We start from the raw sequence: 18,018 nt of genomic DNA, 5'->3' as shown, positions 1-18,018 counted from the left end.
AGCTGATACAATTAGACGTTTTTTTTCCCCTCTTCTCAGATCTGCCCCTGAAACCAGCCGAGAGCTACCCATCGTAATTTCCAGCACTCATCTATATGGAGGAAAAGTCTCTCAGAGGAAGCACATGAAAATCTGTCCCCATGGTGGACACACCCAAGGTCACTTGATGTCCAGAAATGTGAATGCAGCCCTGTGATGTTCATGGCTGACTTTACGCCCTTACATTCTTTTTTTTTTTTTTTTAAACGAGGAACAATATGATTACACAGCACTGAAAACAATGAACACGAAAGGCTTGCCTTTTTCTTCCTTTTTTTCTTTTTTGCCCCTTCCAGTGTATATTTCCATTCCCACTGTTCTCTATGCCAGCTGACCTATTTATACCCCTGCCACCCATAATGAAAAATAGTTCTCTCCTCATTTATTGAGCCTTACATTTATATACAAATGACAGACTCTGTAAAACTGCTGTAAATAAAATACAATGTTCATCGATACAATACGTTTCAACTGCAGGTCTGTGGAGCACACGAGCAATCACCGTATTGTATTAGAGACATTTTATTGAAAATGCGAAAATAGGAAATGTATTATAGCCTAAAATAAATTACATAACATATACAGTATATATTTATATCTTTAAAATATTTTTGTGTTTAGGTTCTTTCCGTCTAGGAATTTTGACTAAATCAAGAATTTAGTGAACTGTGTCCATAATTTTTTAAAGAAAAAACCCGCTTTCCAAAACTTAGAAAAATATACTGCACTAAATGGATCTCAAATGTGTCATTTCAGGGAATATCACATAGTGACTTTGCTATCGCTTAGAAAATGTCTTGCTTTATCGTGTGGCGTGAAATTACCTGTCCCGCATGGTTATGACTAAGAGTAGCGGAACCAGGTAATGAATCTACTTCGAAAGTTACAATACAGCAACCTGGCATTAGAATGCTAGATTATGACTTAAAGCTTCCGTTCACTTTTTTAAAAACTAAGGATGTGAAGTTAGAACGCTCCGTTTCACTTGCTCTAGCGCCGTCTTCAGGAAAGGTGAGTGAAAAACAAGCCTTCGGGGAAAGTCATGCCTGAGGATGCTGACATTTGGAGATGCGCTGTCCTGACAACTTAAAAAAAGTTAGCTCATGTATGTACACGGCGGGGCCTGAAAGGTGGGAGCTCGCTCAAACCTAGGAAAATGCCGGTGAAATGCTCTCGTTCAGTCCGCTACGCCCCTCGCGGCCCGAACCTTCCCACGGGAGGGCAGGCCTGGCCGTCTGTCCGGCCGCGCGGTGCGTTCACAAAGGTACCGGTCAGTGTGAACGGCCAGGCCGGGCCGCCGCCCGTCGCGGACGCTCTGCATGGGGGCGGGGGGCCGTTGGTGGCCGCAGGCTGTGCAGGGTGCAAGGCCTCCGAGGCCGCGTCTCTCCGCACAGCCGTGTTCCCGGGAAGCCAGCCAGAGGGAGCCGAGCTGTAGCGTGTGGATTCGGAAGAGAGATGCGGAGGGACAGCGTCCAGGCCGGCCGTGGGCGGGGGTGGCCGAGGGCGGCCGAGGGCGCCGCTGGCACAGCCGCAGTCCTTTGGTTCCGAGTGGAGATTGTCCGAGGGCGGAGGAGGAGACAGGCTGTTCTAGAGGCAGCTGCGCCTTCGGGATTTCGGGGGAAGCGGGGGCGTGAACTCATTGTTCTGTTCGTGTGCAGGAGGCGATGGCAGAGACCGCTGTTCGGGTCCCCGCAGCCGAGTGGGCGCACCCAGTATGCCGCAGAGTCTCCGCGAGACCTTCACGGCGAGGCCTCTTCCCTGACCCAAACCCAAACCCAAATCCAAACCCCCCAGCAGAAGAAAGCAAGCACGACGGGAGAGGAGATGTCGCTGCGCTGCCCCCTCGGCTGCCCTGCTGTCCCCGCGTCCCGCTCCTTAGTCGTTCTCCTCTCGCATTTCCACCACGTCGGTCCCCTCCTCTGCCGGTGGTATGTCTGTCATGGCCGAGTCCTCCCCCTCGGCCGCTGTCTCGTTCTCCATCTTCTTTTTCTAAACCCAAGAAGACTCATGAGTGTAGGGCTGGGTCAGGGACGTGTCACCGCAGAGCCACGAGCGGGCAGCAGCTGCCTGGGTCTCAGGGGGCCCCTCGTTGCAGACCTGGGTCCCGTTTCTGGTTGGGGTGACGTCCCCGAGGCTGCATCTGATTCGGCATATTCCTTTCTGTCTGGTTACTCGGGGGGGCCTGGCGCTGTGCTAGGCGTTTTGGGGGATCCTGGCTGCCTCCCCTATGCCCAGAGAGCACAGGCAGTTGATGGGGACCTGCCTCTGCCCCCCCCCCCCACAACGGTGGCAGCGCCTGCCCAGCCATCTCATCCAGCCACATGCAGACTGTGCTCCCTGGGGATGAGCTTGGGGCCCTCCCCTCCAGGCCACCCCAGGTCTGTGTGTCTCTCCCACTCTGCTGGTTGGCCGTCCCAATTCCTGGTGACTGCGCTGCCGTTTTGCCTGCCTTGCAGTAAATACCTCTCTGTGCCCTGACCCCTTCTCCTTGGGGATCGGGTTCTCCAGCGCCGCCCCCCCCCACCCAACCTGCCATTCTTGGCTCACTGGAGACCCTGTCATTATCGACACCCTTGGTCTCACTGACAGGCCAGCTGCAAGGACACAGTTCTCCACCTCTTGCCACTGCCCGCCCCGCTTCAGGCCCCTGTCCCTACACCCCACGGGCCTTCTTGACTCCTCTCCCGTCTCATCAGCTTAAATGAAATGCTCAACAGTTATAATCACTTCTGTGTCCTGTGCCTCTTTCGTTTCATCTCATTTGTAGGTAAAACCCTGATCTTGGTTGGGTCCAAATCTCTGCCAAGTTCAGCCCTCGCCACCCAGCTGCCGTGGCTGGGGTATAGCACTGGGGAGCTCCAGAGATCTGTCCTGGGGCACCTTCCCTTCCCTCCCCCCAGCCCCTCCCTGGCTAATCCTCTCCCTCCTGCCCCCTAAGCAGTCATAACCGTAGGACTATATCCCCAAACAGCTAGGTAGCCCTGCAGGATAAACGAATTACGTGCTAGAGTATGTAGTGTGTGTGTGTGTGCGTGTGTGTGCACGCGCTCACGCTCGCGTGCGTGGTGAGCAGCTGAGAAGACTTCCTGAAGGGCCAGGAGGTCTGGGGTTGAAGAGGGGGAGGGATGTGCAGGGGCAGGGTGGGGGAGGGCATCCTGACCAGCCAACACTTGCTAGACCGGTCCTTCCTCCGCAGTACAGTCCGAGTTTATAAGGACTTAGAGGGCAGATCAGTTTCAGCATTTTCTCACATGGTCAAAGCGTTACTTAGTTTCTACAATTTGTAGTTCTCCTGAGGAAACACTAGGATGCAGGACTGTATCCATTCTCCGCCGTCTCTCCTGAGCAGTTTGGCTGCCTTTTGAGACAAGGCGGGTGTCCCCTTGCTAAGGGGACACTAAGGTGTCCCCTTGCTATTGAACCTGACCCAGGACTGAGCAGCTCTGACCACGAGGGTCCCTGACACGCAGGAGGGCCCCAAGTTCCGGTGAGCAGCGCGGGTCCAGCTGAGGTGGGGAATGACTGTGGGCTCCCCTTGCCCCCCTCGCCCGCGGCTGCCTCCCGCCATGGGCCTTCAGGGAGCCACTCAGGGGCCCCTGCACCTGGGGAGGCTTCACGCCAGCGCAGGTGTGCGGGTCTGGGGCCAGGCTCACCTGTTTCCGATAGACGTAGCACGCGGCTATGGCGACCATGGTGGATTCTCCCACGAACCCTGCCAGGAGGGAGCCCACGCCCAGAGTGGCTCCGTGTACCCTGGGGATGAGAACACAAAGGCCACTGGTCTGTTAAAGCCGGGCCGAGGCACAGGCAGAGCGGAAACCCAGCGGAAGCCCAGGAAAGGTGCAGACAAGAGAGGAACCAATTGTCCCCGAGCTCTGCGGGTAAGGCTGCACCTAATACGCGGCGGCCCCCACCCCCTGCGTGGGGAGGGGACCTGGAGCTCCGAGGTGAGCTGTCCCCCACTCCCCGTCCAGGTCTTGGCCCCACACTGCTGGCTGGGCCGTGGGTCATGTCCCCCTTACTCGACAGCCCACAGCCCTTCCTGCCCTCGTCTCTGTACAGAGACGGGAGCTCTGAGGGCGGGGTCACGATGTCCTTCCTCCTTTGTGTTTCCCCTTCCCGTGCCTGCCGCCTGTAGCAGGTGCTCACTGAATAGGGTGTATGGGCTTGACCCCAAAAGTACTCTTCTAGAATGTTGCTGAGCTACCCTCCACCTACTGCCTGGGCAGAGAAAGAAGGTGTCACGCTGCATTTCTAATTCTGGGTATGCCTGGGGATGGGACACGAAGGTCAGAAGAGGCAGAAGGACTCTCAGCCCCGGGCTCCTCCCCCCTCCCCCTGGCCAGCATCATACCCCCCGCCTCCCGCCCCGAGACATACCCCAGGTAGGGCAGGACCACGAGGCTGGTGATGAGGACGATGATCCGCAGCACGGAGCTGGGGGCCAGCACGAAGGTCTTCTTCAGAGTCATCAGCCACCCGGTGAGATGGGCCCTCACAGTGACTGAGGGGACAGTAGAGGTCTGGTCAAGGACGCCCTGCTTCTCCTAGTCCTCACGCTCTCCCCCGTGCCTCGCCAGCACACCCGAGGTCGTGGGGCGGCTGCGTACGGACCCAGGCCTTGCTGCCGCAGCCCTGGGCTGGCCACAGCTTCCAGCCAGGGCTCCTGACCCTGCTCCCAAGCCTGTGACAGCCCTGTCCCTTCCGGGCTCCCACGTCACTGCGGCCCTTAGCCTCCAGACAGAGGGTTGCCGGCAGCTGCCTTTCTCCGCTGTGACTGCCGTCCGTCTTCCGCTGGACCTGGGCTGGCCCTGGGACGGTCCTGCCCACCCTGCCCCCGCCGCAACCTCCATCCCGCCCCAGCCTCGCCTCAAGCTCTGATCTCTCCTCCTTAGAAGAGAAAACACAGGGAAAAGCCACAATTTGCCAGAGGTCCAGTTGGACTGTGGGTGAGGAGGGAAGCAGGACCAGAAGGCCTGTCTTCCTGGGGGTGGGGGGATGTGGAGACTAGAGCGGGGAGAGGGAACGATGGGGCTTCCCTAGTTCCTTCCCAGCCACCCTGGACCGCTGGCGCCCTGCTCATCTCCTCTCCTTCCCTAGTAGCCACCCCGCTTCTGTCACTGCTCCCGAGGGCCTCGCCTTGCATTCCTCTACAGGCTGCCCGTCCGTCCCGGGAAGTGTGGGGGCGGATGGGGCACCCAGCCAGGGCTCGGACGAGGGCTCTGGGCGCAGACACGCCTGTCAGGAGGAAGTGCCTGGATGTTCAGACCTGATCCGCCACCGCAAGGGGCTGTTGGGAGCTATGGCTTAGCCCTCCCACGGTAGGCAAAGCCCGGCAGAGTCCTGGGGTAAAAACGCATGCCCAGGGTACATTCAGAAGAAGACACTCCTGTCTTCCTCGTCTCCGGGGGGGCCCTGCCCGCCCGGGGTGGAAGCCTTGTGTTTATGAGGCGCAGACACACCCTAGGGCTTGGGCGAGGCAGAGGGTGGGCACCCGCTGGCAGGCTCAGCCGCTGGGCCTGAACCCCGCAGGCTGCAAAGACAGGTGGGGTGTGACGGCTGGACCGGCGCCCTCCGTGTGACAGAGACAGAAGGGAGTCCAGAGACTAAACCCAGTCCAGTCCCCGCAGGACTTGTCTGGGACCCCCGCCCTCCAACCAGTTGAATCCAGGGAAGGAGCGGCACATGCCTTCATCTCCAGCAGGGGGCAGCCTTGCTCCAGGTGGGGTCACCCTCCACAGCGTGGCTCCCCCAGTGTCCGCTGACAAAGACCAGACGCCACCCCGCGGCCACGATCTTCTACGCCTCCATTTCTTCCACAGCGGGGAAGGTGACACCTGAGAGACCCAGCCTCCAGAAAGGCGCGGCATCCAAGAGCTCGGATCCAATGCAGGGATGGCACCAGTGGCCCTGGCCTCCTCTAGCTCTGCGGCCCACTTCTTAACTGTGGCTTTGTCCCTTCTGCCTTCTCAGCTGAATGATTTAGTGGATTATTTGGGCTTTAATTTTTTTTTTAAGATTTTATTTTTAAGTCATCTCTACATCCACCACGGGACTCGAACTCACAACCCTGAGATCAAGCGCGGCAAGCTCTTCCGTCTGAGCCAGCCAGGCACCCCTGGGCAATATGTTTTTGGAATAAGCAATGACATGCACTTGGTATAGAACTGAAAAGGTGCGGGAAGGAATGCAGTACAGAGAGAGGCCTTTCTCCCGGCCTGACTCCCCAGCCCCTGGTCCTGCTTTCCAGAGGCAATCACGGGTACCAGTTTGGTGAACTGCTTCCAGGAACAGTAAGTGGACACCCGAGCACTTACCATGAACTTGACACACACGGACAAGCATGCGTGGTATGACTGTTACAGAAAAAGCAGCATGCTAATCAACGACTCTGCAGCCTGCTTTTCTCATTTAATAAAGAACAGCCTCACCCCCGTATAGTAAACCGCCTCCCACAGAATCAGCTTGGGAATTTTCAGCCTGGCTTATTTTTGACTACGGACATTTTTCTCTCTGGCCATATGCCGTCTGGCCTCAGCCCTGCCCCCAGAGCCTTAACTCCAGCAGTGTTTTTCTGTCTTTGTATATCTGCAGGTTTTAATAGCCTATCTGCCTTTTTGTTTATGTTATTTTTTAAATAGCATATTATAAAACTGACCGTGGAGCATACAGATCTAAGAATTCTAACACACACACAGATCTGTGAAGCCATCGCCACGACCAGGGCACGGAACAGTTCCACGGCCCCCCAAAACTCACGCTGTCCCTTTGGGTGTGCTTCCTTTTTACCATGTCTGCGACCTCTGTCCTTGAAGGAACAAATTATGTCTGTTCGATGTGTTTCTTGGACTTGCAGCCCACTGGATGACATGTTTGCCCCTTTCCAATCCACTGTGACATTTTACCGTTTCGGTTTGGGACATCATCGCAAACATTTCCAAAGAAAGAAGACCGCGTCGTGCACGCGGTGTGACAGGAATGTTCCTTTCATTCTGTCTGTCTTTACCTGGAACCGGGAAGAAGGAGAAGATGCGCAGGGGAACGACGCAGAGTTCTGCAAAGGCGAAGTCCACGCCGATGATGTCGATCAGAATTTTCTCAGAAACGTTGGGCGTCCAGAACATCACGAAACAGAGCTGCGGGCAGAAAGGACAGGCAGTGAGGTCATTAGTACATGATTGAACCAACATTAAAGCCGGTGTCTCGTGACCCCGCGGAGTTGGAAGGAGGGCAGGGGATTGCCCATCAGTCCTCCAGCTGCCGCCCTCCTGCCTTGTTCTCACCTTCAACACTAGCCCCACCCATATGGCACAGGTACCCCAAAGGGGCCCCCAGAGGGACCCCTGCAGCAGGTGCGTGGCGGGCTAGTGAGGGAGACCAGCTGCTCTCATGGAAGGCGAAACTAGATTGCTAAGCGGCTCAGTGAGACCAGGGTGAGCGTGCTGAGTCATGGGATTTTTACAGCTTTCCCCCAAGACTGAGAAGTGACCCGAAAGCATTTGGCATCCACATCTGCACGTGCAGGGCCACCCCAAATCAACGCACCTAACGGAAAAGGAAACAGTGAGACTAACACTGATGATGGGTTTGGGAGCTTTTCAAGGTCTGGTTTAGAGAGTGAGAGGCAACAGCCACAGAAGGTGCACGTTTGGAGAGCAGGCGGGCAAGGAGTGCACAGATTTCACAGAACCCCTCCCCCACAGAATGGCAGGGGGTAGGGGTGGGGACTGAGATGTCTCCAGCCCTTCCCAGCCTCACCCTGTCAGGAAATGTGGCAATGGGCCCTTCTGGAACTGGGGGTGAGGGTGGGGCCAATAGCAGGCCGGTGGGAAGTCTAGTTAGTGAGCAGCTTGGGCACAGTCGCATCTGCACAGCTGGTGAGTGTGGCCCTGACCTTGGGAGGGCCCTGGAATGTCACTTCTGCAGTGGAGGACAGTTGCTGCCCAGAAACGGGGAATTAAGGGAAGGATGACGTCAAAGGTCCTGTCTTTTTCCTCTGATCAGCTCCCGGAACACAGGAAACCAGCTGCATCCCTCCCGGGGAGAAGACCCAGGAATCTGGAGGCTGGAAGATACTGGTGAGGCGTCACCCCCCTTCCCGTGCCAGACTGGCCACCACGAGGCCCACACGGGGGATCGGCGACCTCACACGTGCATGGCTGCGGGTCAGCTTCTGATGCCCCCAATAGTGAGAAGACAAGCAGGCATCAGCAGACTTCACGGATGCTCTCTAAGCGGAAGAGGCTCAAACAGGGGGGAAAAATTTTGGGAGGAAACAGAGACAAAGCAGAGAGACAGAGAGATGGACACACGCACACACGCGCGCGCACACGCGTGCACACACACGGAGGGAGAGGGAAAGAGAGGAAACTCTCCCCCACTGATATTCTCAGAGTGATAGAAGATCCTGCACCCGTGAAATGAGGCCCAAATGGAAATGTTATTTTAAAAAGACATTTAAAGAGCAAGAAAGTACTCCTGAAAATTAGAAAGATTAAATCAGAAATAAGAAAATTCACAAAATGACAGTAAGATAAAGTTGAAGAAATCTACGACAAAGACGGAGCAGGACAACGATGCGGGAAGAACAGCAGAACGGGCTTAAAAAAGATAAATCAAAGACCCATCGCGGAGGCCCAACGTTCAAATCACACGAGTTCCAGAAAGAACAGTGAAAATCCGAGAGCTGAACCACACGACTCTGAAGACCTTTGTGGGGTCCATCAGTGGACACGGCATCATGGATGAAGGAAGACCCCCCAGTAGAGCACACGCAATGCTGGAGGCAGAGACAAGAAGATTCTAGGAGCTTCCAGAGGCGGACAGCTGGAAAGCTCACACCGAGAGTCAGAAGACCCAGAGCAGTAAGTTCGGAGGGAAAACGGTTTCCAGCCTAGAACTCAGAATCAATCAAGTGTGTTGGAAGAAAGACATCTTCACATGTGCAAGGCCTCAAAGAATTTCCTTCCCACACAACATTTTTTCAAGAAGCCGCTGGGGGTATCCTCTGCCAGACCAAGGGAGGAGTCACGGATGAAGAAAAAGATACGGGATTGATTTCAAGAAAAAGGCCTGGGGAATCCCTGGGATGGGGTCAGGGAAGACCGCAGAAGGGCCGAGAACAGGCCCAGAGGTCAGAAGATTTGCACTGAAACTGGCTGGAAGAGGAGACCCAGTGAGGACAAGGATGAAGGTCCAGGAAAAACTACAATTTTTTTTTTTTAGAAAAGTGGGGAATCAGAGCTCGGCTGTCTAGAGTTTGCCACAGTGGGAACTCATCAAAAGAGCTGGGGGGCGGTAGGGGGCTTAGGGAGTACAAGAAGGAGTGCGCAGGCTAGGGGAAAGGCTGTTGGTAACAATCCTCAGAGAACTGACTTTCTAACCTTCGTGTGTGTATAATTGACAATCCCTGAATTACAACATGTAATAACAGAGCTTTGGAGGAGAACGCTAACCACCTGCCAACTTCACCAAATATTTTCTCTCCTTTTTTTCAGGGGCAAGTGAGTCTTCTTTAAAATAAAAGTGAATACGTTCAAATGAATCACAATCATATAAAAACAGAATGCTGAAATTTCAGAATACCCTCCCTCTCCTTCAGTCTTTGGGTAAATTAAGTTTCATGGAATTAGGCTGGTCTCATTAACTATGTTGTCCTGAAGTGTTTTCTCAAATACCTTGGAAGATCTGTTATAAATATGTTGCACCTTATAAATGTAATGGACATTTTATTGCATTGGTGCATTCTTCAGCATCTGGAAAGAATATTCCATTGCTTTTCAAAAGTGACAGTTGTACAATCATTGAACCCTCCTGCCTAATGCCCGTCCTCACACCCCGTTTTTGACACGAAGGGAAAAGCACTTCCTTACGTCCAGCAACCCAGAGCCCCGAGGATTTATTACCTAGTGTCCCGGACAAGTGGCCTTGTCATCTTTTCCCACCGCAAAGCTGCCAGCCTGAAATGCTGAGATGCACGCCTACAGCTCGGGGAGGGGGCGGGTGGAGGGAGGGAGGCAATTTCATGCAATTATAACTTCACATTGACACTGAGCACGGGACTGGGACGCCATTCATTTCCCTGACGAAGAGACGGATCATCTGTCCTTCCAAATATCTTCCATTGCAGCAAAGCCGTAAAGATTAAGATAAGTGAGCATCACCCCAAGTCTGGACTTGCTTTGTGCCTTAGGAGCTGTGGAGGGCAAGCCATCCTGGGTTTTCCTGGTTGGAGGGAGATACCTAGGGCACATTCTCCTAAAAACGTAGGCTTCCAGGGGCGCCTGGGTGGCTCAGTGGGTTAAGCCACTGCCTTCGGCTCAGGTCATGATCTCGGGGTCCTGGGATCGAGTCCCGCATCGGACTCTCTGCTCAGCAGGGAGCCTGCTCCCCTCTCCCTCTTTCTGCCTGCCTCTCTGCCTACTTGTGATCTCTCTCTGTCAAATATATAAATAAAATCTTTAAAAAAAAAACAACGTAGGCTTCCAGGAGAATCACTGGCATGCTGTATTTCTACTCTAGCCTGCGGTTTTCTGTGAGATAATGCTGCACGTTGCAATCTCTCTGTGTTTTGTAAGTCACCGTAAAGGCGCCGCTAGGTTTCAACAAACCCAGGAAAAAGGCGGGTGTAACCACATGTCCGAGATGGTGGTACAAGGAAGCGTCTGCGGCCAAGCCAGGTAAACCCTCCCCTTTGCTTCACCACATGGATAATGTTCGTTCGGAAGATTTCAGTGCCTTCGATGAGATTATCAGTGAACCTTTGAAGGAGGGAGTACAATCCGAGGACACAGAAACAGCGAGCGGGTCCCTGTCACCCAACATGTTTATACTCATCTCGGCCTGAACGGAGGGGCCGCCGTGCCGGTCCCTTGCAAACCAAACAGTGAGGTTTAGGGGGTCGCGAACGGATCCTCTGGGAGGGTGGCTTGATATTTCGCTTTCAAATTCCACAGTTTTGACTTGGACCCACGGAGCGACTCCAGTCTCCATCTGGTCTCCGTCCGTGCCAAGGACCCCTTAAAGGACCCCATCAAGGCCACATGCCACCGAGGTGCCTCTCTGGAGCTTTCAGTCACATACACGAGCGCCTAGACCGGCTCTTCTAGAACAAGGAAGCTGAAAGTCATCAGTCTGGTCTGGGGCTTTAGCAATCCCAGGTAACTATTCAAAGAGAAGGAAAACTGCCTACCTCAACGCTTCCTTTCTTTTCTCCCTCAAATTTCTTCTTCTTCTTCTTTTTTTTTTTTTTAAAGATTTTTTAATACATTCATTTGAGAGAGAGACAGAGGGAGCATAAGCAGGGGGAGAGGCAGAGGGAGAGGGAGACTCTCCAGCGAGCCAGGAACCTGACATGGGGCTCTATCCCAGGACCTGGAGGTCATGACTTCAGCCGAAGGCAGACGCCCAACCATCTGAGCCACCCAGGTGCCCTTCTCCCCCAAATTTATAAATACGGTCCCTTTGCCTTTGCTGTGCTTCCAGTGAAAACGCCCGCTGCCTTCCAGCAAGCTCCTGAGAAAGTGACTACTCCCTGCATCGCCCAGAGAGGAACACGTGCGACTTAGAAGTAGGCGTGGCATTGGTTAAAAGCGGCCATCAGTAGCGATCTGCGTGTCATCTTCCCCTAAGAATAACAACCAGATCACCTCTGACCAGCCTGTTTCTGAAAACAAGAGGCTTCAGAAGTTAACCTAACAAAGAACATTTCAGGAAAAGTGTCATTCTAATGAGTTGCCCAGAGGTGGCTTCCCTGGGAACAAGCCCTCCCAGCTGACCATGACATGCCGTGTTCCTCAAATATTTGCAGAGCCTAATGACATTGACTTTTCCAAACCAGAACACAAACCTAATAAACTACGGACAATGAACAGAATTTGTTCTCCTTGGAGCAGGTGTGCGGTTGGCTTTTTTTTCCCCCCTGCAGAGCTTGCTGTCAATATTATCTCATTAGGAAGTAGGCAGCAAAATGGAACAACCCATTCAGTGCCCAGGTCTGGGTTTTTCTATTTATTCTCCAATAAAAGGAACCAGGGCTTCTTAGAAAAGTGGCTTATTCGAAGATCAGGGCAGGAAATATACGAGATGATCAGCCTGGAGTAACGTGTCAAAGGACACAGGAGCTCCCGATAGCCAGAGCTAGAACAATCAGAGCACCAAAATAACACAGTACTGAATTATGGCCCACAGTATACAATAACCACCCATGGATCCATGCTGGTTCAAACAAACAGGGACAAAGCTCCCACACAGAATGCCACACGATTTATATTTTGGACGAGGCCTCAGGGAGGTGGCGCATACCTCCCCTTCCCGAAACGTGGGCTGACCACAGCCACTGCCTCCGAGAGACAGCGCCTTCCAGTGGGGAAGCGGCGAACGCGGTCTCGGCCAGGCGACCAAGGCCGAGGTCAACAGCGATTAAGTCATGTTGATGGCCCATATTCTCGGTAAGATGGGGGAACGGCTCTTCACCTGGTCGGCTTCCTCCCTCCAGACCCGTAAGCCCGGTCTAACAGAGAAAAACGTCAGACGCACCCAAATTGAAGACCCAACGAGTATTCCTCAGACTCTCACCCAAAACTGGTTTGAGAAACTCTCACAGACCAGAGGAGGCTAAGGGACGGGAAGGCTCGCTGTAATGTGGTCACGCCGCAGGGACCTTAGAACATAAGAAGGACACGAGGAAAAAGCTGGCGAAATCAGAACGAGCCCTGGAGTTTAATTCGTGGTGGGGTTGGCCTCTCGGGTGCCGCACACGGGCCCGCGAGGAGCAGGATGGAGTGAGGTCGCTCTCTGAGTCGCCTCCGCCAAGTTTCTGTAAACCTAAAATAATGCTAAAAGGTTATTGAAATAGAAGATCCATGGCACATTCCTCTTTTATTTGACACACTGGGACTCTTTTTCTGAGGACCAGGCCACTGACTCTGACATTTCTATTTTGAACTTGGAAATCCTTAGTTACGTCTCGAGATATACTCTGCTCTAGCAGAGCATGGACCTCTCCAGACAGAGCTTCTACCTTCTCGATCGGCCACCTCCTGCTTTTCCCTTCCTTTCATTGTCTTAGCCTCTTTAGAAACTAACCACCACTGGGCCACAGCTCTCTCGTTCACAATCAGGACAGGAAGCTCCCGGTCGGTATAGATGCCAAGGTCACGGTTTGAATGACGGTGCGCCCCCAGAGGGGCGATCTGTTAGGCTGGCCTCACCTGGACGTAGTTGTTCTGTGATGGGGGCAGTATTCAACCTCTCGCTCCCAGATTTGTATAGCGATGATCTAAGCTATGACCAAGTTCCGCCGTGTATTAGAATCCTCAAACGGGATTACAGCATGCTCAGAGGGCGACGGAAGCCCTAAGCCTTACAGAAATTCCCCTCCTGGGTCTCAGACGCTATAGTCTGAGTCAACGTGACCAGAACCACAGAAAAGGCGTCTTCTCCAAGCCTCCCCCGCAGAGTCAGTCCCTGACCTGGCCTGGAACGAGGATTTGGGAATGGGATTTGAAGAAGCCAGTTGCTTCTGTCAGGGTCCGAACGCAGAGAGCCTCTAAACCCAGCCACCGTGGCACAGCAGTGTCGGCACATCCCGAGAGGGACCCATTCCCCAAAGAACCATGGCCAAGAGCTCTGGGTTTGACTTCATTTCCAGAAGCCGTTGACCATGCCTTTGAGGAACTCACAAAGCCGTCTTCGTGACCCCAAGTGCTCAGGAGGAGTAGCACGTCGGAGACTGTGATCCCTGCAGTCAGAAAAAGGGAGAAGCACACAGCTGTTTTGAGTTAACGTGGTCAGCCGTGGGCATCATTCTTATTTGGAGATTTTACTTAGAAAGAAATTTCAATATCCTTTTAATTGGACTTAAGTCTCCACTGGGTAAGCCGGTGGTTAACCCGCAACCACACCGTGTCCACAGAGGTGGTTAGGGGCTTGGCTCCGGACCACGGGCTTGGCGACTGTGTGGATTTCCATGCTGGTGCCGGCTCCTTCCCCGAGTGCAGGCGACCAGACCACCAGAACGTCCGTGGCCCCACACGGAGGAGCCTGCCCTGTGCCTTCAGGGCCCTCTCAGCACCTGGCGGAGTCCACGGGATCGATCATTCTTAGCCGCCGTTATAAAAGCTTTCCTGGGACACAAGGAAATGTTAATGGTGGAGTCATCTGTAGGCGGTAAAATTAGAATTGATTTTATTTCCCTTGTACTTTCCCCTGTTTTCCACAAAGCACATGTAATCTTCTTCCTTTGTCAGAAAAACATTTTAACATAAAAAGGACCCCTGTATCCGCCTCCCAGATCAAGTCAATATGTGCTCATGGCATGGGTGTGAGAAATCCTGATTTGGACGGGGCGGGGGGCAGCTTTTACAAGGTGGCTGACAGTTCAATTTTCTTTCTTTCTTTCTTCTTTCCTTCCTTCCTTTCTCTCTTTCTTTTTTTGGTAAGATTTTATCTATTTACCTGACAGGAAGAATGAGAAAGCACAAGCAGGGGGAGCAGCAGAGGGGGAGGGGGAAGCAGGCTCCCCGCCAACCAGAGAGCCCGATGCAAGGTTCGATCCCAGGACCCTGGGATCATGACCTGAGCTGAAACCAGATGCCCAACCGACTGAGCCACCCAGGTGCCCCATGACAACTCGATTTCCATAACCAGTGTCCCGGGGAGCTGTGTCCCATGTCATGGCATTCGGAAGGCACGCTGATTTGATTCGCTTGCGGGTGGAGGGGCGCCATCAGAAAAAGCAGGGCCCTACTGGGTAGCCCAGGCCTATCTTGCCTGAGTCTTCAGAGGGAGCTGATGAAGACCTGAGGAACGTCATTTGGCCTTTTGATTCTTAGCATCAAATTGCGTTGGCCATGTGCATCTGGCAGGGGTGGGGTGGGGTTGGGTAGGGAGTTCAGCGAGGGTCTTGTGGGTCATGGTCATGGTTCTGGGCCAGGCGGGGGGTAAAGGGGGTGGAGAATGGGGGTGCCATCGTCAGAATATTGTGCTGACAGGTCCGCTGCTCTCTGGTGTGGTGTGAGGACTGACAGTGGGCGGGCATAGGCAGCAGCAGGGAGCCCCGTCATGGTGGGGGTGGGTGTTACTGTAACTGTAGTTACGGTACAGGGAGTCGGCCGTGGGCCACGGAGAGAAGAGGAAGGGTCGGTTCGGAGGAATTTGCGGTTAGTATTAAAGGGAAGTGCTGAGGACAGAGGTGAGGCCGGAAGAGGGAGGGATACCGTGGGATGTGAATGAGCTGTATTCCCCGCCAGCCGGGAGCCCGGGGGCACTGTGGGTGCCCTTCTGGCCTGTTCGGTCCAGTTTCTCCCTCCCTTCTGCTGGCTGTCACCTGAGCTAGACGTGGTCCTTTCGAAGAGCTTTCCCAGTGCGAACAGTGAGCTCACGACCTAGCATTCCTTCAGGACGCCTCCTGGGACCAGCGTGAGTCCCACCCAGTTTTGAAGAAAAAAAAATGCCAGCTTACTAGAGCAGAAATGACTAAAGCAGACGCAATGGGTGAAAATGGCCAACGAGCCCCATTTCAGGACATTGGCATTGAAGAGGGTGACAGGAGTGAGAAGGTGACAGGGGTGGGAAGGTGGGGGGGGCAAGCCTGGGGCAACAGGCAGAGGGCACGGCTGCTGTCCTGTGGGCTGGCGCTCTAGGGGACCGCCGATCCGTCCCGACAGAGAAGGGACAGTAAGGGACAATGCAGAAGGAGAGGACACTTTCACAGAGGAAAAAGTCACATGCAGGGAAGACCTGGAGAGGAAGGGTCACGAGTATGACAGCACGAGCCAGTGGGGAGGCGCGGGGCCGGGGGTCTGTAAGGTCAGGCCGGCGGACAGCAGTAGGGGAACGAGATGGGGTACACCGGAGCTGTCACAGAGATGCAGAACGTGGCAAAGCACGTTACAAAGTGTCTGTGGCGTTCCTGATAGTCTCAGTGTGGCTTGAGGACAGTCACACTGGTTAGACATCTTCCCCGGCACACATTCCCAAGGGAGTCGATGCACAACCCCAGCACGCGCACACCCCCCACCCCCCTGCCCCAGGGTTAAAGCACAGCCATGGTAAAAAGTTCACGTTCTCGGATGTACATTTTAAAGTCAGCTTTTTACAAGAATATGAAAATGGAATCATCCCTGCCATCATTTCGACGGACTGAAACTGCCCCATCGGGACACTCAGTACCTCTCCCAGAGCAAAGCCCCAGCTCTGAGCAAGGCGGAAATGATGCGCTTCCTGCAGCAGGGGGCGCCATGCACCAAGTCTGCCGAGGGCGTTCCCGTTAGCTGCAGAATTTTTCATTCTTTCCCATTCTTGCCCGATTTGAAGAGTGTTTAGAAAGTTCCAACCCAAGCTTCTGCTTAGCCTTAATTTTCCGTTGGCTGTTCACAGTCAAACTGAAACGTGCTCAGGGCTGGGGGCAGGGAGCCGGGGGAGCTGTTTGGCGGGTGGAGAGTTTCAGTTTTGCAAGATGCAGAGCTCTGCGGATGGACCTCGGTGGTGGCTGGGGCACAGCCGTGAGAATGTACTGACCTTTATGTATGTAATGTATGTATGAATGTAATGTACTTTAACACTTAGAACTTGAAAACCTTTACAAGGTTGCTTTTTTTTTTTTTCCTTCTAACAATGTTGCTCTTTAACAATGGTTAGGATGCTAAGTGTTCCAGAGAGTAGAAGAGAGTTGGGGGAAATGGGAGGGGTAGACAAAGCATGAGAGACTATGGACTCTGAAAAACAAACTGAGGGTTTTGGAGGGGAGGGGGCTGGGGGGGTGTTGGGTGAGCCCGGTGGTGGGTATTATGGAGGACACGTATGCATGGAGCACTGGGTGTGGTGCATAAACAATGAATTATGGAACACTGAAAAGAAATTAAATTTAAAAAAAAAAGATGCTAAGTGTTCCACTAGGCGCATTTTACTGCAATGAAAAGACCTTTTTATACTGTAATTTCACGATGAAGTTTTTGGTGGATTTTTGGGCACGAATCGTCACTGTTTTCGTCTCCTCAGAGTTCCTCCCAACAAACCAATAAGCCCCACAAATCTGCAGGGCCATGATGATTTCCTTAAAAAGCAGATGCTGGCGAAAGCGGGACGGGGGAGCGGAGCTTCGGTGGGAAGGAACAGCTCTTACCCTTCTGATCAGGCACCAAGAACCTTCCATCGCTGCACAGTCTGCAGGGCAGCGAGGGAGAAAGCTTCGAATTCAGTTTATTTACCTTGGGTCCTTTTTGTCCTCCCCATGCACAAGAGGGTCATTTTCTTCTCCCGGATAATGCGGACAATGGGCGGGCAGTGTCCGGGCGCGGGGGTGGGGCCACCAGGCAGAACAAAGCCTCAAACAGGCCGTCCTTGTTGGAGACACAGGGTCAGCATGGTACTGTGGCCGGAATAAGGCCCGTAGTGTCCGCTGCCCCGATGGCCGAGGGACGGACAGCCCACGGAGAAGTTCAGCAGCAGGAAGGTGAGACTGGGTCACTCTCATGAGCCAGATGCTTAAGTCTTTGAAGACAGGGCCGGCCGGACAAGGTCTCACGGGACAGTGGCTTTCCCTGGTTTGCCTGTTCAGATTCGGCAGCGCCCTGGCACACAGCCAGACGGGCTTTCCTGCCAGGCGGCCCTGAACCGGGAGCATCCCGAAGCAGGAATTCTTGATGTTTACGGGGTGATGCGCTATGCGACCCCATGAAGCAGCAAGAGGGCAGGAGGGACGTGCGGCCAGAGCATGTGAGGCCCTCCCCTCCACACGTGGAAAGCAGATGGACATGTGACATGGGAGCACTCATCTAGAGCCCAGGATGCGACACTGGCCCTTAAATAATGCAAAACGGCTCCTAACGGGGGACACTGAGGCAGCGGCCGGCAGCGCGGGTCATGGAGATGTCCCCAGGCTGCAGGCAGAGTGTCTTCCTTCCCCAGAACGCTGCTTTTTCTGCCAGCAGCACCTCGGACCCGGAGAGCAGCAGGTGGCCGGAGCGGGGTGCTGGC

At 53.9% G+C, this 18,018-nt stretch overlaps 1 protein-coding gene across 1 annotated transcript in view; it reads right to left on the bottom strand.

Moving 5' to 3' along the window:
- Positions 1 to 224: 224 nt before the first annotated feature.
- Positions 225 to 18,018, bottom strand: part of ANKH (ANKH inorganic pyrophosphate transport regulator) — a 125,860-nt gene continuing 108,066 nt past the window's right edge. The window contains exons 9-12 of the mRNA XM_080803889.1: positions 7,046 to 7,175; positions 4,420 to 4,543; positions 3,693 to 3,792; positions 225 to 2,028 (exon numbers count right to left, since the gene is read on the bottom strand). Of these exons, the coding sequence (XP_080660015.1) occupies positions 1,915 to 2,028; positions 3,693 to 3,792; positions 4,420 to 4,543; positions 7,046 to 7,175 (468 nt within the window). The 3' untranslated portion in view covers positions 225 to 1,914. The remainder of the gene's footprint in view (positions 2,029 to 3,692; positions 3,793 to 4,419; positions 4,544 to 7,045; positions 7,176 to 18,018) is intronic.

Source organism: Martes martes (assembly GCF_963455335.1).
Source record: "Martes martes genome assembly, chromosome: 5".
NCBI lineage: Eukaryota > Metazoa > Chordata > Mammalia > Carnivora > Mustelidae > Martes > Martes martes.
The sequence above is the reverse complement of the archived record's forward strand: the minus strand, read 5'-3'. Positions and strand labels throughout refer to the sequence as shown.